The following is a 22691-nucleotide window of genomic DNA, read 5'->3' on the forward strand; positions in this document are numbered from 1 at the left end:
TTGGGAGAAGAGAAACCCTAAGTGGGTGTTTAGGCCTCAAGTGGTAATTTTGCGAAAAAGCCCATGAATTCCAACAATTCTTCCAGCCCTTCACAGCACGCGTAAAACACAGAATGACACCCCCATGTGCGATTTCGTGCAATTTGGAACATAAACTATTGGGGGATTCTCCAAAATTCGATTTTCCCTATTTCGACCGTTCCTTGGTTTTCGCGCAATTGCGGTAAATCTATCCATCAGATTTATGAACGGACTGCTTTGGTGCGTTTAGCACTGCCGGACCTTGGAGATCACGTTTTTGTTTCGCGAGTCACGGATTTGTATCAAACCCCACACACACACACACACACACACACACACACACACATATATATATATATATATATATATATATATATATATAGTAGGGCTAGAATACTTTTACAAGTATTATCCAAGTGATACTTGTGTGTTTTTAGTCATTGGATCTACTTTTTGATTACTAATAGCCTTTGGATCAAACACTATTCCACCTACCACCACCTACCGCCACCTACCACCATCATCTCAACCTCATATCTCTCCATCCAATGGCTAAAAACACACAAGTATCACTTGGGTGATACTTTTACAAGTATTCTAGCTCTACTATATATATATATATATAGAGTCCAGCTACTATACTTTTATGAGTATTGGCTCCTTTATACTCATAAGTTTTCGACCCTTAGATTTATTCCATTAATCATTTTCATCCGTTAGATCATACTATTTAACCAATTACCCACTCAACCCTAAGGGACCACTATTATTCTAAGTGGGGATCGTCATCATCCTAACCACACATCCCATTAATCAACGGTTAAAAATTTATGAGTACAAGGGGATCTATACTCATAAGAGTACAGTAGCCCCAGCCTATATATATATATAGAGAGAGAGAGAGAGAGTCCAGCTATGGTGCTTGTAAAAGCACCAAGCATTTGGTGCTTGTAAATTTTTTACCGTTAGATCTACTTCTTGAATCATTTTCAACCATTAGATTATACTATTCAACCAACCACTCACTCAACCCTAGGGGGCCCACATCATCCTAACCGCATATCTCTTAATCCAATGACTAAAAATCTACAAGCACCAATAACTTGGTACTTTTAAAAGCACATGAGCTCAATTATATATATATATATATATATATATATATATATATATATATATATATAGAGAGAGAGAGAGAGAGAGAGAGAGAGAGAGAGAGAGAGAGAGATTTGGAGAGGGGTGGAAGTCGACAACACCGATACCATCACNAAAATTATAATAATATATAAAATATATTAATTATTATATATTAATAATATATAATAAAAAATATTAAATAGTTTTTCATCTATTTTTTTTTTCCTTCCAACCAAACAATCTTTATGGAAAATTATTTTTCTTTTCCTACAAACCAAACACCAGCGACGTAAAACTATTTTTCCACCGAAAATCTTTTTTTACCAAAAATTTTTTTTCCACAGTTTTACGTGGAACCAAACACACCCTAAGCTCCTGCTTGTGTGCCTATTAGGAGTTCAAACCTTGCTCTATGAGGAACAATTACTAGCTTTGAGATTTCAAAATTTGAAATAGTTTTATATATAAAATATAATAATAGAATTAAATTTTTTAATTCGGTTATAACATTTTGGGGCGGTGGTTAGTCCCAAAAGATTAAAAGGGTTAACTGTGTTAGGATTAGAGTAGTCATAAGATAGTGATCCCTTAGAAAGTGGGGCATTATATTTGGTATTAGAGTCAATCACTAATAGAAAGTGTGAGATAAGTCTCAACCGAGCAAGTATTATGCCGTTGTGGGTAGAGTACAGCTCCCAACAAAGTCGGCTAAAACTAGCAAAACGAGTATCATATTGTCCGATACTTGTGAATTTTTTAAAACCTGATTATAGCATTTTGAGCGATAGTTAGTTCCAAAAAATTAAGAAAGATAAGCGTGTTAAGATTTAAGTAGCCCTAAAATGAATGATCTTCTGAGAAGCAGTGTGTTACACTAGTACTATTTTAGAGTAATTAAGAACAAGAATGGATAGGATAACTAGCATTGTAAGCGTAGACGCAATAGTTTCTGGAGGTTCATGGGGGATAATTTTACTTGATTTTCCAAACTAGAAATTTTTTTATTCTGAATATTAAATAAATAGTTACCTTTATAGATTTCCACGTCTCTTTTCTGCATAGATTTCCTTATCTCAAGAAGAGTGAGCATTTAAAGCATTTAATTAAGGTGAAATTTTGTGAAGACCCCCTCAACTATAGGCTATTTTTTTATAGAATTAATTTCATACAGATTCCTATAAATATAGTGAATAATAGATATATCCCTGCAAAGTTCAACTTTCATAAATTATTTCTGTAAAAGTTCTAATGTATTCAGATATGTCCCTCCCGTTAATATTCGTTAAAGAAATCTAGTTAACTAGAATTAAAATACTTAATTATAGTCGGTTAATAAAATAAAATAATATATTTATTCTTCTTCCTCTTCCTCTCGTGCTTCTTCTTCGTCCTCTTCTTCTTCTTTCTCTTACTCTTCCTCTCCTGCTTTTTCTTCGTATCCTCATTTTTCTCCTCCTTTTCTCCTTCTTCTTCTTCTTCGTCGTCGTCGTCCGATCATCGTCGCCATTGTGGTGCCCGCGTGGGCCGTCGTCATGGGCCCCTTTGACGGCATCGGCTGTGCCTTCGCCTTCCACCTCTTTCTCGTCCTCGTTGGCCGCAACCCCGACAAGCTCCGCAAGGTCGCTGCCGCTGCCGCCGCCGCCGTCCGCTCCCACAACTTGAAGAGAAAGAGAAAGATGAAGAGGGCAAGGGTAAATTTGTCATTTCACAATTTTACTGTTAAAAAATTAACAGTTCTCTAACAGATCCTAACCAAAGGAACACATCTGAATACATTAGAACTTTTGTAGGAATAATTTATGAAAGTTGAACTTGGCAGGAATATATCTGTTATTCACCATATTTGCGGGGACCTGTATGAAATTAACCTTTTTTTATATAAAAATAGATAACTGAGCTTTGTTCCTTTTAATTTAGGCTCCCTCAAGTTTTATTGCTTTGAGTTTTAAGTTATTTTAGTCAAGTGAATCAGGAATTGTCTAAAATAAATAGCTTCACTAGCTACTGATCATTAATTATAGGCGAAATTTAAATTTTCTTCTGATGAGACGTAATAAAGCTCAGCGAAAACATTGATTAAGTTTATGAGATATCCAATGTATGACTAAAATAATATAATTCGAAACAAACAAAAGTTTAGGGAGTGTATCCTACATCAAATCCAAAATGTCCAATCAGATGAACCAATTCTAACTTTGAACTCCTCTTTATTTGTATATATATATTCACATGCAATAGCCTCAAACCTTGTCATATAACAATAATAACTTAGTATTCTATCTCACTATGTCCCCATTGAACCTACTCATCTACTTCTCTCTTCTTCTCCACTCTTCATATGCACAACTGATCACTGGAGAGAAAGGTTTTAGCCTTGAGCTTATCCACATCGACTCCAAGCGCTCGCCGCTCTACGATGCGAACCTCACCGATTTCCAACGTATCGTTCGCTCGATCGACTATTCTAAGTCTCGTGTTCTCTGGCTGGAGTCGATGATGATCGCCAGAGCCAATCCTACCGTCATACGCCCCCCTCTTCGTGCAATGCCACCTGCGATATTTATGGTCGCGGTCAGTATTGGTTCTGGTAATGGCTTGCGCAACTACTACCTCCATATGGACACCGGCTCGAGCCTCACGTGGACGCAATGCCTTCCGTGCCGCACAGGTTTCCCTCAATCTGCACCCAAGTTCGATCCCCGATTATCTGACACATACCATGTCGTCGGCTGCGATGACCCTGTATGCAAGCCCCCACGATATAAATGTGTCAACAATCGTTGTGAATACAACATCCGATACTTCGACAATACCTTCATCGACGGCGTCCTCTCGAAAGAGACCTTTAGCTTCCAAGATGCACATGCCAGCCATCGTGTAGCCATTCGAAATCTATTCTTCGGTTGCACCCACTCAAGCAACATGAACTATCACGAAAACCCTGCAGGGATCTTCGGTATGTCTCGAAACCCTACTTCGACAGTGAAGCAACTTGCTACGCGAACAGACGGTCTTTTCTCCTATTGCTTCTTCCCGCCCGAAACCGCCCACACCAGCTTCCTACGGTTTGGTCATGATATCAGAACGCCGCGAGGAGGCTTCCAAAGTACAAGGATCTTAGCATACCCCGACTGCGAACCCTATTACCTTGATGTGAAGGACATCAGTTTCAACGGGCGGCGCATGCGATTCCCGAGAGGGACCTTCACACGACAGAGCAATGGAACTAGTAGTTTCGTAATAGATTCAGGAGCCGCCGTGACGCATCTAACCACTTACGCATTTGATCGGGTGGAAGATGTGATGAAGGATTATTTCCGCCTCCGGCTCAATCTTCGTCCTGTAAATGATTCCAGTTTGCCATTTCGACTGTGCTATAAAATGATGCAGGGGATTGAGCAAGAGTTGCCAACTATGACCCTGCAGTTCAGAGATGGTGCGAATTACCACATACGGCAGTCAGGATTGTTCGCAAACTTTGCTGGAAAGCGGATCTTCTGCTTCGCTATGATGCCGAGCAATAATATGAGCATACTTGGAGCAAAGCAGCAGTTCAACACCTGGATAAGATTCGATACTATACACAATAAGCTAGCCTTTGCTCCGCATGATTGTCGCAGAGATGCAGCCTAATTGAATAAGTCCTATGTTGCCTTTTAAAATTTTCGAGTAACAGCAAAAGCTAGATTGGATTTCAAATAGACACATGCTGTATGAAGGTAAACTTGTTTGAAAATACTAGGGAAAAGCTTTTGTCATGGGTGATATGCAATTTGGAGTGAAAAAATAAGGGCGAAAATGTATGAAGCTAATCTAAACTATAACCATTTTGAAATGCCTAACTTTCAAAAATTTCAAACTTTCAAATAGGGTACAACCTCCTTTCATCAAAAATAAAATTTCTGAATTTTACTAAACAATTTCAATATATTTTTTGGAATGGCATACTTGGTGGCTCGTTCATTGCGCAACTCTAATCACGCGAACCACATAAGATTTTTGAATTAAATCGTTTCAAAGCACATGATGATCAGAAATAAATTGTCAGAAAGAAGCATAAAATTTTATTTCCTTGTTAAGCCAATACCATTCCAAATATTTTAAGCGTGGCTCCCCTTTTATACTACCACTGCGACCTAAAGCACTTGACAGCATAGACTCAAATACAAATCTGATTTAAGTTAATTCATTAATAGCAAAGAGATTTTACCCAAACAATCGAACCATAGCAGCAGCATATTTGCAATCAACCTGAGAAAGTTCAAGAAGGCAATCAAATCACAAGAAAAGGAGTGCATTACCAGGTAAATAGTGATAGAATGCAGGAGTATTTCCTGCAGATTGTCGATGGAAAAAAAAAACAAACGGAGAGAGAAAGAGAGAGCGCAAATATGGATTGCATATTGGTAGTAACATAAGAGCAAATATGGATTGCATATTAGTAGTAACATATAAACCCCATGCAACATTCACAAAAATGGGGCATTGTTACGGCGACAAAATTTGCTTCGGCTCGAGCAGATCAGTAACTTTCACCTGACAAACTTCCAAAGTCAGCAGTGAAGATTCAACAGAGTCACCTACTCACCTCCTCCTTCCCCGTAACAAGCACAAATATTATGTATCCTCCATCAGTATGTAAACGAAAAAGGGCAAACATAAAAGACTGAACAACTAAGACAACAGCATACAAGCCATCAATTCAGTGATTCATACTTAATTATTTATAACTTTTGGCACTTAAATATTTTTCCTATAAACTCAGGTCCGAAGAAAAAAGTTATGAGTGCTTCTATACTTTTTATTTTTTTACTGTCATTCATTCATTCTCACTCAACGGTGCAGATTTAATATTCTTTTAGTGATGACCTACAATAGCAGTTCATTTGGAGAGGGGGGGTACTGGCTACCAGGTATTCCAAAGAGGAGTATTTGTCTTTTGATACGGGGTTAATTCAATAAGTTTGCCCCCACTCTTATATGTTCTCTCTCTTCTCCCTCTGTTTCCCCTTTCTCTCTCTCTCTATCTTTCCTCTCCATTCAATACAGTAATCTCCGACTCTCCATGTCCCTTCTCGCATTTCCTCTCTTTTTTAGAGGGTGCTCTATGAGGACTCTGGCAGTGGCTCCAAGGCCTATGGCTGCACCAAGGGATATCAATCCAAACTATTCTCAAAATCTGCGATGTTTAATTCCCGAAATATTCTCGACATGAAGTTACCCGTAAACCTGCTATAAGTTCAAATAATAATTTTACCCTTTATTGATCAATGTTTAGGATCCTCTATTATGATTTATAAAATGAAGTACCGAATCAAATCTCAAAAATTATTATTGAAAACATCAAAAGAAACTAATAAAATCTAAAGAAATAATGTTGTACTTTGACGCATGTCATTTAAAATATGTATTTCATACTTGGTTGCAACTATTACGTCGATGAGAATGACCGTACATATATAATAAGTAATTAGGAATAAACTAAGAGGTGAATCATAATGCCCCGCTAAATGAAATAATCACTATTTACATTGATTAAATGTATATATTGAATAATCCTTCTAAGCCTGCATGACAAATTCTAGGAAAAATTAAAAAAAATCAACCATGAATTTTCACTTCTTTTCTAGAGGATATTCCTGTGCTAAATTAGCAGCCAGCCATGTGACACAAAATCAATAAATAAAACAGCAGTTTGTAGGCCAGGATTTGGTGAATGAGTACAGAAGGCGCATAAAGTGATTCTATGTGACTAGCAAAAAAGAAAACTCAGTACGCCAGATGAAAATCAAAGTCTATCACAATGAAATATAACAAGAGTAGAGAAACCAAATCCAGAAGGTATGGCTTATTTTGAGAAGCACAAATCAGGAAGAAAAAAATAATTCAACTATACACACTAAATGAAGTCAAGAAACTTAAAAATTAAACACAATGAAGGTCAATCTGTATCGATAAACTTGATTAGTGTTCAGAAAGAACAAATCTTAAACTGTAATAAGGTATGTTGCCTTCACCTATTAAATTCCCAAAAATAATACTAGGAGGACTCAGGATTTCAAAAATAAGCATTTTGGGCTTTGCTGGATACCTTAGACAGAAACAGAGTAGAAAAAACTAGGCAACTATTATATTCATAGTGATTAACAACTGAAGCTTACCGAGCTTGTGTAAGTATCCATGGTCAATTTCTTCATTCTCTTAAAAGAACCCAGTGTTGGGATCTCCATTGCTGGAATTCTAGCACTGGAAAGTCTTGATGGTGTCAAATTCTGCAAGAGAAATTAATAAAGGATGCACATTAAGCTTCAAGAGAAGATAGAATAACAATGTTCGAAAGGATAAAAATAACTAAATCAGTATATTCACAAAAATGATTAATTTTGCATGGCTTGCATGTAGAGGAAATGATTAGCAACTTCTAAAGTTCTTAACTCAATATTTGACTACTACAGGAAACCAACAAAAGGACATGGAACTCCACCTTTTTCCTCGCGTGTTTTTCCCGCTCATCATATTCTTGATTTTCTTTCTCCACGAGGCGAATAAGTGTGTCACAACGTCTAGCAAGCTCCTGAGTAGTACGAGACTTCACAAACCAGTCAAAGCGGAATAAAGGTGAGGACCGAAAAGCTGCTTTGAGCTCATCCCAGTTTCCGTAACCAAGTTTGTGGACCATGCATAGCTGAAAAGGTATCAGAAGGATCAAGAGAAGGAGCAGATTTGGTGAACAAGGTCAACAAATGAAGTGAAAGGAATAATTTAATAAAGAAGAATCATAGAGTAGCAAACCAAAAAGCGGTCACACTCCTCGTTGTACAACTTCCCTTTGTTTTGCCCATATTGTATCTTCAACTCTGACCATGGGTTCTTGTATCGATCCATTTTCTTCCTAATTGCTCTCATTATCTCATCTTTTCGCGAAATTTTTGCCTCTCCTCTCTCTATAATTTTAATTATTCGGTCATAATCTGAGCAAGCAGCAAGCAAAATTAGATACATTTTGAATTATTAAAAATAACATGTGAAGTAAAACTAAATTTTGTGATCAGATGGAAAACTAGTAACGAAAAATATAGCATCACATACCATTCAATTCTCTGTATCTTTCTTTAAAAACTTTAGCATATCTTTCTACCTCCTCTTGTGTTTTTCCCTCCATTTCAGAAGCTATACTCTTTATATCATTCCGTCCATATTTCTCACATGTTCGAATGAATGTATTAAAGTCTCTCCTTGTCCATGATGAGAAGCCCTGAAATTGGCAGAAAAGAACATAAAAAAGTCTTATCATAGTTTTTGTACAACTATTGGTGATTTGTCCTCCCTCACCTCTTCTAATAAGCGTTCCTTTTCTTGTTGTTCCTTAGCAGTCAATGGTTCTCCAAAGTCTATCAAAAGGAATATATCAGTTTGACTTATAACTCGACCAAGCAAGTATCTATATGGAAAAGAAGGCAACACCTTCAGAATCATCATCATCACCTATTGTGTCTTTTGATTGGTTCTTTTGATGCACGTGCTGGAAACACAGATGAAAAAAAAAAAAAAAAAAATCATAACATGCGTAAACTAGAATTAAATATCAAAATGTTTGAAAGGATTTAGCATCATTCCATGCTGATATTCACAATGAAGTAGAAACAGTAGTTGTTTGTTGAGAGAGAGGTTTAGGGATGATGGGGTATGGTAAGACACTAAGATGTATACCAGCAGGAACAGTAATATTTTCGGTGATGATAAGCATTTATTTCTTTCTCTTTTTTCTTCTCAAGGGTTTCAGATAAGGGAACATGCATAATAGGCTTCACTACTAAAACAACAAAGGTGGGGGTGACTCGTGTGGAAATATTTCTTGTTGTGGTCTATGCATGCGTATGTTGGGGTGGGGTTTGGCTGGGTAATTGATTGCTGTTCAGGACAATTGAAAAAAGATTAATTTAAGAGTTTATTAAATGGAACTTGAGAGAGAGAGAGAGAGAGAAAGAACAAACCATAAGGTACCGTACTTCTTTCTCATATAATTCGCTTAATCTCTTGGTGTTAAAAAATTGAAAATCGTGCCTGAATATTTTTTGCAGCAGAAACAAAGGTGAGTCGTTATAGGTAAATAGCTATGAGAAGAGAGTGGCCGAAAAGTATTAAGCTTACAGCTGAGGCATGCGAGGAATCCTAGGTTCTCTTGATTTAGCAGGAGCACCGGCACCTTGGCGCAATGCTTGCTTAAAATAATCAGTATCCGAGTAACTAAACACAAGGATAGAGATCAAGGTCCCAAAACGGATAAACAAGTAAGAAGAACCTAAAAGAATTGTTATCTTACTTGCGTTTCCTTTCCCTCTTTGGTGGTTCAATCCAATTATCAGCGACAAGTTTCTTGAAGTCAGTTCTATTCTCATCCTTCACATAAATGGATAAAATAAATATGAAGATAACATCATTTCTTAGTAAAAAATCCAATTACACCAGATCTGGCATTCAATTCACTAGAGGTTTGAACATGGGTATTGCAAAGTGCAAACCTCTAAACAGCATCGAGTCACATATATAAGAAAGGTTTACCTTCTCATCGTCAAAGTCATACAACTGTGCACCTGCATAGAAGACAAAAAAATGTACATAACTAATCAATTGGCTTTTCCAACGAAAGGGGTACCAGAAAACTGGATCTACATACCATCATCCATCTTAAACTTGATTGCATCCTCAGTAAATTTCTTCATTTTGGCATCAAGCTCTGCTGTTGCCTTCTCTCCCTTGGCGATAATTCGGTCAATATCCTCGTCTGTGATTGTGCTGTCCTTAGAACTGAAGACCATTTCAGCACCAAATCTCACCATTTGCAGTAATTCATCCTTATTAACAGCTGTAGAAAGATATTTATACAGAATCAAGTAAAACAAAAACCTGCATTTTAAGGGGGAAAAAATTGTATTGAAAATGTGGGACAATCTGCCTACTTTTCTGCTCTGCTAATCGACCTTGTTGAATCACCAAAGCATCAAGTGCAAGTTTCTTATACGCCCTCTCAATTATTTTCTCCTCAATAGTATACTGCAATTCTCCAAAAACCTACCGTTAAGTACTCTCATAGAAAGCAAGTAATTCGAACAGAAAAGTGAATGAGCACAACAGGAACAAACCTCTGCGCAGAAACGAAATACTTGAACTTCCTTTTTTTGTCCAATCCTATGAGCGCGGTCTTGTGCTTGTAAATCAACTTGCGGGTTCCTTAAAATAAAAGGCCTTGAGAAGCATGATGGATATTTTTCAAAGAAGAGCACACAAGAGAGAAACTTTACCAATCACTGTCATAGAGAATAACAACATCTGCTGTAGCAAGGTTAATCCCTAGGCCACCTGCTCGCGTAGAAAGCAAGAAAACAAACTTGTCACTTCCTGGTCGATTGAAGGCTTCGATTGAAGCATCACGATCTTCCCCAACAGTATTCCCATCAATCCGGCAATATCGATATCCACGGAACAGTAGATAATCTTCTAAGATATCCAGAAGTCTTGTCATCTATACCCATAAAATTGCATGTATATAAAATAAAAGACATGGCAAACAACAAGTTAATCCGAAAATCAGTAAAGTGCAGATAATAGCACAAAGTGAAAGGAAACCAAGAATCCCGAAGGACCCCCTGATTCTTTTTTTCTTCTGGAAAAAGAAGGGCCCCTTGAATTACATGTCTCCTAAAAGGACGCTTGCAAATATTTTCAAGATGCGATATATTGATAATATTCATTTAATATCAAAAACTTTGTTAAGCTTCAGTTCTGCAGAATTAAGTGCTGGATAGGTGCAAGAATATAAAATCGAGCCTGTGAAAATATTAGAACTCTTGAATCTCGTTCTTTTAACTTGCGAAGTAACTTATCTAGAAGAACCATTTTTCCTGCAAAAAGAACATGCAGTCAGAAAGTATTAATCACTTTTGAGCTTGAAACTCAGATACATCATACCTGCATTTGTTATTAGATGCTCCCCAGTTGTGTAAGGTGGACCAGGTTCTGCACCTTGGAACAAATATGGATGATTACAACATTTGCGCAGCTGCATAGCAATGTTAAGAAGACGCTTCCGTTCACCCCCTGCATTTATAATTTCCAAATCTTTCTGAAGCAAAGCCCGATAATAGTTCTTTTGCATCTGGGACATTCCAACTTTGAGTATAGTTTCCTTTTTTGGAGGCAAACCCTTTTCAACATCAGATTTAAGCCTACGGAGCAGAAATGGACGAAGAACCTTGAAAAAGGAAATGAAAGAAATGAGCATGCACAGACATCATTTATCAAATGAAAGCAAGAAGATTTGCCAATATATATACAAGATATTAAAAACTTACCTTGTGAAGCTGTTGAATGACCTCCTGCTGATCATTTTCTCCTGATATTTTGAACCATTCATCAAAGGTTTCAGCTGAACTAAATATCTCAGGGAGGAGAAAATTAAGAAGAGACCATAATTCATGAAGATTGTTCTGAACATAATTAAAATAAGAGAATTAATTTTGGCCAGTCACATAATTTCAGCTATACATAATGCAACTACAGGCTGCTAGAGGGAAAAAAAAAAAAAACAATAAATAATAAATAAATTTGTAAAACTTGACTAAGCAAGAGAGAGTGGATGGGCTATAGGACATAATTTTATATTACATCATACTTGATATGTAATAAAATCTTCCCTGTTGGATCAAGAATCAATGAGAAGAATAATGCATTCATTACCTAGTCACTGATTTTTGTAAGAAATAAGATAAACTGTTCTTCAGGTAGAACTGTAGTACAAGTCGATGATAGAATATCATATCAAAAGAAGAAAATGCGATGCCATTTAAGAATTTGGCCCCAAAAAAAGAAAAAGGAAGGGCATACCTGTAGAGGTGTTCCTGTAATAAGAAGGCGATAATTTGTATTGTAGAGCCTCATTGTTTTCGAAAGAAGAGAGTTCTCATTTTTTATCCGATGTGCTTCATCAATAATCACATATCGCCAACTAAAACGTCTCAAGGCATTTTTCTCTTTAATGGCCATCTCAAAACTGGTAACACAAACATCAAACTTCCCAGCAACTAACAAATTCTCACAAATATGTTTCTGCAGAAAAGGAAAATTGCATGTTAAGCATTGATGGAGGAACCCAAGCAAGAGAAAAGAAGATGTATAGAAGGAACAAGGTGAGGATAAAGGTTACTGGCTGACCCTTTCATCTCGGTTCCCCAGCAACTTTACTGCACGCAAAACAGGACAAAATCGACGGATCTCTTTCATCCAGTTGCCGAGAGTAGATTTAGGGGCAACCACTAAGTGAGGGCCTGTAATTCCTCTAAATTCGTGCAAATAGCCAAGTAAGGAGATGGTTTGCAATGTTTTCCCAAGGCCCTAGAAAACAAATATTTCAAGTTGGGCAAATATAGTTCAAAATTCTGGAGTGACAGAAACTAAAAAGATGTTGTCATCTACATTTACACTGACACAGACTATGAGATGAGATCAAAGAGAAAAAGAAATAAGAAAACAAAGAATGCAGACAAATATTGAACCACACCATCTCATCAGCTAGAATCCCATTGATTCCATTTTCATACAGACGTATCAGCCAGTTTAGCCCTGCTAGCTGGTAATCCCTCATTTTCCCCTGAATACCTACAAAAGAGACACAAGGTTTGTAGACACAAGATCACCCAAGTATTGTGGAGGCGAATCTTGAAGAGGAAAACAACAATAAACTATTGAATGTGCATACAATCAGAAAAAGATAATATCATGACAATAAATATTTGACTCAACTGGCAAGAAAAAAAAATTTTTAAAAAGTCAAACTATAGAAATTACACAAGAAAATAGACCATCAGAACCTGACATTATGGTAAAGAAAGTTCGAATGTAAATCTTCCAATATACTTTCTCAAGGAAGAGTCAAAAAACTTTTTTTGAAACACTTGCTTTCTAACAAATTTTTTAACCAGCACCATTTTCATGATGATCACAATCCCCGAGCCTATGCAAGCCTGAATTAGCAATGAAGTGCTGAACAGGACAAAAATATAATATCTGTGGTCTATAGCAAGGTTATAAGTGTGTAATCTAAACACTAAATTGGCCACTAATTTCAAATGAATTTCTTAAAAACAGCAGAGAATTTCATTAGATTGAATATAAAATTTTGGAAAAAATCAATTTGCCATAAAATTTACCCTTAATTCAGTTGAAATCTCAAATGCAAATGAATAGATGATGCTTCAATTGGATAGATCCATTGTTTGTTACTATTTTCAGCAACTTTTCACAAAATGTTTTGATCAATTGAAAACAAGGTTTCAAGTTGGTAAAATAAATAACTTACCAAACTAATCGTCCATTTCATTAAATTTTGATCATCCAAATGCATGAACAGCAAAATAAAAGAAACAAATTGGTAAAATCAGTATTTTCGCAAATTAACTGCCCATTTCATCAAATTTTGATTAGCTAAATGCATGAACAGCAAAATGAAAGAACTCAAAAAGGCAATTTCAAAATCTTTTATTGAAAAAAAATTGAAAGAAAAATTTAGAGCCATGTCGTCAACATAGGATTGTGTGTTAAAATCGGAACGACGAAAAATAGATCCAAAAAATAATTTAATGCAGGAAACGAAAAGATAAGGAAAGAGCACACCGATATTTACGTGGATTGGCCAACAGCCTACATCCACGGGCGAAGACGGAGCAAATACTTATTAATGTCGAAAGGCGGAGTACAAGAAAATCTCTCAAAAGACCAAAACCTAATTAGATCCGAAACGCCGCAACAAACAACTCCAAAAGCGGCTTCTTTCTCAAACCCGTACAGACCAATAATGCCAACTCACCACCAATGTGCATGGCTTAATTAGAGCTCTGCATAATTAAAGGCTACGGCTCCTTGCTTTGCAATCCGCACCATGATGCCGTTGCTACGTAGCCTCCCTCACAATCTCTTAGGCCCTTTAATTTGAGCTCCTTGTTAATTAGAGCATGGCCTAATTTCAGTGCACCGGCTTCATTAATTTTGGCCGCGGCTCCTTGACTGTACGGAACCAACATGCATTGCTTGGCTTAATTAGAACACGGCATCTTAATTTGGTCACGGCGTCATTAACTTGGCCGTAGCATGTATATATAATACATGTCTCCTAACTAGAGTCTAATTCTAATTCAATTAAAATTACACTCCTAATTATAATCCATATATGCCAAATTACATCTAAATTATATATAATCCCAATTAGATTAGGATTTAATTCTAATTTAGATAACTACAAATCTAAACCAAATATAACATTGTGCAATGCACAATACCATGTTTTAATGCTACTGTGCACAGCACATTTTCCAATGCCGAGACAGCCACACATTAACTACTCTAGAACTTCAGTGGAACAGTATTTTGCTAGGGTAAAGCGCTTGATGGTTGGTACCCGAGGTCCCAAGTCAGAATCCTAGTTGATTCAAATTTCCAGCTAAGTTTATTTCTAAAAAAATAAACGAAGCGGGTAGCATACTACCTTTCTCCCAAAAAAAAAAAAAAGAAGTATTTTGCTAGGGTTCCAAGCTGCAATGATACTTTCTTCAAAGGCCTAGAGGTTCTGGAAGGGCATGAATCATGGTAAGGATTTACAACAGAAGTCCTAAAGGAGAGAAAGGAAACTGGAAATAGTGCAAGGAAAAACAAGTAAATAGATATTATTGCTTTTAGAATCCATAAAAATAGATTGATTCCGCAGCAATTGATGAGAATTTGTCATGCTAAGGGAAAGCATACAAGATGGCTGTGTAACCAAGCGTGTCCCTGCTGCACCAGAGAAACCACCTTCTTCCTCTCTAAGGCATTCCTCGTCTTCTTCCTCCTCGGTAACCTTAGGTGCGTGGCGACCCCTGAAAAATTTATCGAAGAATATAGTATAGTTTAGGACTGGAAAGAAGTTTGTCCTCAACAGATAAGTTCTTAGAAACATGTCTAGGAAATATTGAGGCAATTATTTCAAGAACTAAACAAAAATTCAAATTTATCTCCAATACTCAAACATGGAATGTTTCGGAAGAAGAATTATAGAATGAATTGCCACTGTCAAAACATCACAAGCTACTCAAACAATACAATGGCAAACCTTTCTTAAATTTATCATCCGGTTTTGGTTTGCTAGTACTAAATGTGAGATGTTATAGAGCCCAATATAACAAAATAAAATAGTTAATAATTATTGACATTATGTTTATGTGGCTGACGAATCTTAAAAGTGTCTGACAAACTAGAAGCCAGTTCCGAGGATATTTAAAATATGAATATATATATATATATATATATATATATATATATATAGAGAGAGAGAGAGAGAGAGAGAGAGAGAGTAGGGCTACTACACTCTTATGAGTATAGAGCCCTTCGTACTCATAAGTTGTTTTCGATGATGGAGTTTCCGAATCAACGATCCAGAACGATCCACTCCGTTAAATATGATCTAAAGTATTTGAAAATTCTAAAAAATAAATTTCGTAATTTTTCGAAATTATAAAAAAGCCCATCAAGCGGGCATAAAATGAACAGTCAAAATCGAACGACGTCCTAAAAATAGATGATCGAATCCTTCAATTTAAGATCGGAGTTATTGATCTTTATCTAGATAGTGAATAGAATTTTCTATCAAAAATTCAACCAATTCTGATTCTTTTACACCGTTAAACTAGCAAGTATCCCGTACCGGCCGTTAAAAATTGTCAATTTTGAGATTTTTGATCGTAAGGTAAATGATGTCAAAAAATTATAAAAAATTAATTTATAGAAGCTTTACATATTCTAGATAATGTTTAACGGTATGGATCGTCGATCCGAAAGCTCTATCATCGAAAACAACTTATCAGTAAGAACAATACTTCCGATTTGAAATTTGAGTCTTTTATTACTATTTTTTATGAGATTTTTATTTTCGGCCATTCATTTTGAGGCTACTCGTTTACTAGGCAAACGAAGTCAAAAAATTATGAAATTTAATTTCTAGATAGTTCTAACAGTATAGATCATGTCTAACGGAACCGATCGTCAAATCAGATGTCCTATCATTGAAAACAACTTACAAGCACGGAGGCCTCCGTACTTTTGAAAGCATAGGAACCTAGCTCTCTCTCTCTCTCTCTCTCTCTCTCTATATATATATATATATATAGAAAGCAGAAACTCTGCTCGAGAATAACTAAGTGCAAATGCAAAACTGTTTTTATACTCAGCGCACAGCCAATAATGAACCTACAGAACAAATGGGTGTAAATTAAATTTTTTACTTGCTTTTTTTTAGCTAATGAATTTTTAACTAGTTGCTTTGCTTTAGTCTCTCTAAAACCTTTTTTTTTGGAGAATTGAGAGCTTGGTCCCCTACGACTCCCAAAGTCCCTAGACCAGGATTCCAACCCATTACCCCCCAAGCCCCAAGCAGGTGCCTTACCATTGGAATACCAATTGGTTGTTCTTCTAAACAATTATTAGATGGCAAGATAATTCATTTTTTTATTTGGGGAACTTCATTCATTGTCATCATATTTAACAATCTCTGAAGAAAACAGCAGAAAATCCTGCCATCTATAAAAGGGACAAAAAAGTAAACAAAAAGCAACACAAACTTGTCTTTAGTAAAATACCATTTCAGTACACAAATGAGAAAAGTTCTTAGTAGATTACAAGCCAAAGCCAACCAACCCAGCAAAATAAATATAGATAGGAAAAACTATCATGTTCAAAGTAACATTTTGTCGCCACCCTATTATCAATCATGAGACAAATCCCAAACTTGTCTTTAGTAAAATACCATTTCAGCACACAAATGAGAAAAGCTCTTAGTAGATTACAAGCCAAAGCAAATCAACCCAGCAAAATAAATATAGATAGGAAAAACTATCGTGTTCAAAGTTACATTTTGTTGCCACCCTATTATCAATCATGAGACAAATCCCAAACTTGTCTTTAGTAAAATACCATTTCAGCACACAAATGAGAAAGCTCTTAGTAGATTACAAGCCAAAGCCAACCAATCCAGCAAAATAAATATAGATAGCAAAAACTATCGTGTTCAAAGTTACATTGTTACATTTTGTCGCCACCCTACTATCAATCATGAGACAAATCCCAATTTGTGTAAAGAATGCAAGTCAAAAAGATCTCCAAAGAACCAAGCGTCAAACAAAATAAGAGTTATGCTACTGATTAACTGGTATAAGGACAACCAGCCACTCTCTCAAATCACCTTACTATCAATGTTTGCATTTTCTTCTTTCCCAAAATGGCAGGTAATAGAGTAGAGAGTACAACTAAAATAGCTTAGTAAAACAGTTACACCTTATTAGATCTAGGCTTGAATTTTAGTTGCTAAGATCTACTATACTTACAACAAATTTCAGTATAAACTTGAAATATAGTTATCACTAAAATATGAAAGACGTATGATGAAGGTAATAGAGTAGAAAGCACCAATAGAGTAGCTTGCTAAAACATTTACACCTCATTAGATCGCGTATAGGCTTGAAATCTAGCTGCTAAGATCTGCTACACTTATGACAAAGTTAAGCATACACTTGAAATCTAGTTAGTACTAAAATCTGAATGACATATGATGAAGTTAAGTCCTAAAGTGCCAAACATTATCACAACAAAAAGAAGACAGCAATAACTTTCCTGATGGAAGAAAACATGCATCACAAAGAATGTGGTATACCTCCCTCTAGATTTCCTTTCTGAAGCAAATTGGGATCCCTTTGCAAAGTGAGCAAATATCTCTGTCTGTTGCAGCAAATACTTAAGCGGACCTTTCCCTTTATTGTTCTGACAATGTATCACTGGTTAGTTATGGCAGAGTTAATACAAGACTAAACGGCATATATGCAAAGCAACAAACAAGCATAAATGCACTTGGAATGTAATAAAAAACATAACATTCAAACTTATCGCAAGAGATAGAATACAAACACCTACCCTTGTCCTTTGTTTATGGGGTATTTAGAAAAACCCCCTTTAAAATTTAGAAACTACCATTGCTTCTATTTATGGTGTGCTTTTATCCACGGAGCATTTACATACATACATACATATTTATATATATATATATAGAGAGAGAGAGAGAGAGAGAGTAGGGCTACTTTACTCTTATGAGTATAGAGTCCTTCGTACTCATAAGTTGTTTTCGATGATGGAGCTTCCGAATCGACGATCCACTTCATTAAATAAGATCTAGAGTATTTGAAACTTCTAAAAAATAAATTTCGTAATTTTTCGAAATCATAATAAAGTCTATCAAGCGGGCATAAAATAAACGATCAAAATCAAACGATGTCCTAAAAATGGATGATCAGATCCTTCAATTTAAGATCGGAGTTATTGATCTTTATCTAGATAGTGAATAGAATTTTCTATCAAAAATTCAACCTATTTCAATTCTTTTACACTGTTAAACTAGCAAGTATTCCATACTAGCCGTTAAAAATTATCAATTTTGTGACCTTTTGATCGTAAGATACATGATGTCGAAAAAGTATAAAATTTAATTTCTAGAAATTTTAAATGCTCTAGATAATGTTTAACGGTATGGATCGTCGATTCGGAAGCTCTATCATCGAAAACGACTTATGAGTACAAAGGCGATCGTCAAACTGAATGTTTATTCTTTCGTTCAAGTGGTATCTGTTCAATGTAAAATTTGTACATTATCTGTCTTCCAAATTCTACAAATTAGAATGTTTATTCTTTCGTTCAAGTGGTATCTGTTCAGTATAAAATTTCTACATCTGTCAAAATAGCTGTTATACCCCTTCAAGTATGTACACTAATATAAGGGGCTGAATTTCCCAAAAAAAAATAATAATAACACAAGGAGTTGAGGTACCAAATTCTACTAATTGTGTCTGTTTCAGTAATTTGCACATTATCTGTCAAAATAGCTGTTATACCATTTCAAGTACGTACACTAATATAAGGGGTTGAGTTTCCCAAAAAAAATAACAATAATACAAGGGGTTGAGGTACCTATTAAGTATGGATGAAAGGCCTAAGGTTCAGCATCCAGATGACAGCATAGGAGATTAAGTCGTATCCAAATTGTTTTAGATAGGCATATTTAAAAGGTTAAAAGTGGTTATTTAAGTAGGTAATAGGAAACTTCAAAATGCTAAATTGACGCTAGGCATGAAAGGGATTAGGACTTTAGATCTTAAACTCAGCAAGAAGATAAGCATGCTGAGCTTGATTGCTAGGAAACTTTGTATGAAAAGAGCATCCCAATACAGTAAGGTTGTTCACGGCAATATTGATTGACATTGTGCAGAAAATGAAGAATAGATAGAGAACATCTAGATGACTATTTTAAAGCTTGCACTTAAGAGTATAGAATAGGTCACTAGAATTTCGTTTTAGTAAAATAATATCAACCATGGCTTCATCAATTGCTGCATTTTGGGCAGCCAGTATTTCGTCAATCTTTTGCTTCTTCTGCCTCTGCAACTCTCTTAGCCTAGCTCGTTCACGCTTTCCCACATCCGCATTTGAAGATGGGTCCTCAACCTGCATAAATATTACGACAATCACTCCAATATATCCTGAACACTTAATCAAGCTCAAATCGTTAAAGAAAAAAAAAATCAGAATACTTTTTTGTGAGTTCTTAATTAGAAAAGATTCAATTTAAATAGAAAAGGAAAGACCATCTATGGCAAAGAAGAGGGATATGTGATGATACGAAACTGGAAGATTTGAATGCTGCAGTATAAACTAGTGATAGAAAAGTGACATGCATGCACCTCCATCCATAATTAGAAAAAGTAATCAAGAGTAAACAAATATAATACTACCAAAAATCAATAAAAAAAAAGGGCTTTTTTTGCAAATAGCCCCCTTACAATTTTTTTTTTAAAAATTGGCTCTGTCAAAAATTTATTTACAAAAATGGCCCTGGCCCCGCCACGCAAGCGCCACGTCAGCGCCACGCGGGCGGGGCTGGGACAGATGGTTAAGTGAACACGGTGAATCATTCACCGTGTTCAATACAAAGTTTTTGTATTGGACACGGTGAATGATTCACCGTGTCCAATACAAAATAGCTAAGATCGAAATATTTGTATTGGACACGGTGAACCATTCACCGTGTCCAATACAAATAATTGGACACGGTGAATGGTTCACCGTGTCTAATACAAATACCTCCAACTTAATCATTGTTGGGGTATTTGTATTGGACAAGGTGAACCATTCACCGTGTCCAACTTAAACACCTGGGCCCGCCCTGCCCGCGTGGCAGGGGCAGGGGCAGGGGCAGGGCCATTTTTGAAAATAATTTTTGGACGGGGCTATTTTTGCAAATAAAATTTGTCAGGAGGCTATTTGCAAAAAAAGCCAAAAAAAAAAAAGGAGAAACATTAAAAGCTTTCATGTACATAGAGATAGATTATCAAAAACCATACTTACCCAGAAAAAAAAAAAGAGGTTTTGGAACCGATTCTCAACATTAAAGAAGCAGCATTTGGCAACTTCAGCAGAGAAGCACAACCAAACGAGCCAAACAAAAACCCTAAAGCAACGAAAACACCCACAATCCACGAACCTACATAGACATGGATTCTTCTTCTAGCTCGCTAAAGAGCAAATACCAATTTAAGCAAACGCCATTACCGATTAAACCAACGATCGCCATCATTTACCTCATCACCATCACCGTCATCATCGTTCATCGGTTCATCGTCCTCGGTGGAGGATCCACCATCATCTCCGCCGCCCTCGCCATGGCCGGGGCTCGCCATTCTCGCCACCAACTCCGGCTCCCGATCGTCGTCGCCATCGCCACCCTCTTCCTCCCCCGCCGCCGCCCCGCTCCTCCCCTCATCATCGTCGTCGTCCTCGTCGGAGGGTACGGAGCCGTAGGGCTTCTCCTCGGCGAGATCGCCGGGATCGGAGGGCTTGGCCATGGCCGAGAGTGGTCGGAGAGGGCGAGGGTTTTGGCGTCGCACGAAGAAAAGGTGTGTAGAGAGAGAGAGAGAGAGAGAGAGGTGTTTGGAGCGAACAACGAGGAAGTGCGTGAGAACGCGAAGGGGCTCGCACGTGTGGGGAGTTGTTTGTACGCGTGTGAGCGGAGAATGGGAAAGGGTTCCCGCCAAGCGCTTTATATATATTTATTATTATTTACTATTCTATACAATTTCAAATATGCCCCTAAAAATTCATATAATGTTACAGGTGCCCTCCATAATTATTAATATCATTTTTGTCCCCGTAAAGGCCTAAATTAATAAACTATATATGAAAAATATCCTTCATCACATTGACTACAAATTTTCTCCTAGTTATACCTAATTATAAAGGAAAATGCTATAAAGATACACCCCACCAATCTAATTAGTGGGATGATTTAACTAGTTACCTGACTAGCGATTCAAGCCAGAAACGAACCCAGGATTCAATCACGAGTGGGCCAAAATATGTTCAAATAAAAATTTAGCAGATAAATAAAATTTTAACTACTCAAATTTTTAATTAAAAAATTTAGTGATTAGATAATTAATGTTAAAAAATATTAAATTTATTTTTTTAATTTACACTTGCTTAACTTCTAATTATTTTATTCGCATTATTCTATTTAAATAACTTAAGAATTTTACTGAATCTAATAGTAATTTAGTTAGAATTTAATTTTTTAAATTTTTGTTAATAAAATAATAACAACCAATGACTAATATCTAACAAAGCTATTAAATTTAGCATACTATTTCATTTAGTTAAATAAATTAGCTCATCAAAAATAATTAGAAAATTAATAATGTATAAATAAAATATTTAAAGTTGAAAGGACTTATTTCAAAATGCACTATAATTAAGAGATTCCTAATATATTTTCACCTATAAAACACATAAGAAAATAAAGAGTTCTATGCTAGCACTAAAAACTTTTACAAGATCGGTTCATATATTTTAAAAATTAACTAAAAATTTATAAGTCATCAAAGAATTATAAAGTAAATATTGAAAAGTTAAGAGGGGCCATGGCCCCTTTGGATCTATGCATGGCTCAGTCCCCAATTCAAGCCCACCTATCAGATAGATCGGTAGGATATAGAATATACACCCCTGTCGGGATGGGGCTTTTTTATAAAATGACCCTCCAGAAATTCGATTTTGGTAAAATAATCTTATCAAAATTTTATTTATAAAACTAACCTTCCTTTCGCCACAGGAGCGCCATGTCAGGGATTCCTCAAAAAAACGGTGAATCGTTCACTGTCTTTGTAATTTTTATTGTAAAAGCGATGAATGGTTCACCGTCTTTAATACAAAATTTTTCTTTCCGTCTTTTCCCCTTTCCGCCCTCTCAAGTCCGCCGTTTCTGTGCCCTCGAGAAGACGGGAAACGATTCACCGTCTTATCAAGGACACCATATTATGGATTTGGAAAGATTTGCGCAGAGTAAGGATTTGTACTAAAGATCGTGAATGATTCACCGTCTTATGAAGACGGTGAACCATTCACCGCCTTCACAACAA

The 22691-nt window shown here is 36.2% G+C and overlaps 2 protein-coding genes across 11 annotated transcripts; one reads left to right on the forward strand and one right to left on the reverse strand.

Moving 5' to 3' along the window:
- Positions 2688-4385, forward strand: LOC109723782 (aspartic proteinase CDR1-like). The gene is made up of 3 exons (XM_020252267.1): positions 2688-2846; positions 3394-4261; positions 4315-4385. The coding sequence occupies exons 1-3, from the start codon at positions 2688-2690 to the stop codon at positions 4383-4385; spliced, it is 1098 nt and encodes a 365-aa protein (XP_020107856.1).
- On the reverse strand, positions 3255-21273 carry LOC109724459 (probable chromatin-remodeling complex ATPase chain). 10 transcript variants are annotated; one of them, XR_002219941.1, is made up of 28 exons: positions 20859-21273; positions 19594-19725; positions 17888-17994; positions 14950-15062; positions 12713-12810; positions 12367-12546; positions 12040-12261; positions 11508-11642; positions 11125-11407; positions 10984-11057; positions 10458-10678; positions 10299-10386; positions 10116-10209; positions 9833-10021; positions 9718-9749; positions 9479-9555; positions 9307-9402; positions 9150-9219; positions 8620-8677; positions 8488-8546; positions 8245-8410; positions 7948-8126; positions 7640-7840; positions 7317-7427; positions 5366-5406; positions 3969-4575; positions 3795-3895; positions 3255-3706 (listed from the first exon to the last, which is right to left on the reverse strand). XR_002219941.1 is itself a non-coding variant. In XM_020253292.1 (26 exons), exons 1-26 carry the CDS (start codon positions 21120-21122, stop codon positions 4530-4532), a joined length of 3315 nt encoding a protein of 1104 aa, XP_020108881.1. In that variant the 5' UTR covers positions 21123-21273; the 3' UTR covers positions 3255-4529. The 10 variants fall into 10 exon arrangements, 4 of the variants coding, with proteins under 4 accessions (XP_020108881.1, XP_020108879.1, XP_020108882.1 ...); XR_002219938.1 differs by having other exon boundaries at positions 3255-4215; positions 4303-4575; XR_002219939.1 differs by having other exon boundaries at positions 3255-3895.

Source organism: Ananas comosus, linkage group 18 (assembly GCF_001540865.1).
Source record: "Ananas comosus cultivar F153 linkage group 18, ASM154086v1, whole genome shotgun sequence".
Classification (NCBI taxonomy): domain Eukaryota; kingdom Viridiplantae; phylum Streptophyta; class Magnoliopsida; order Poales; family Bromeliaceae; genus Ananas; species Ananas comosus.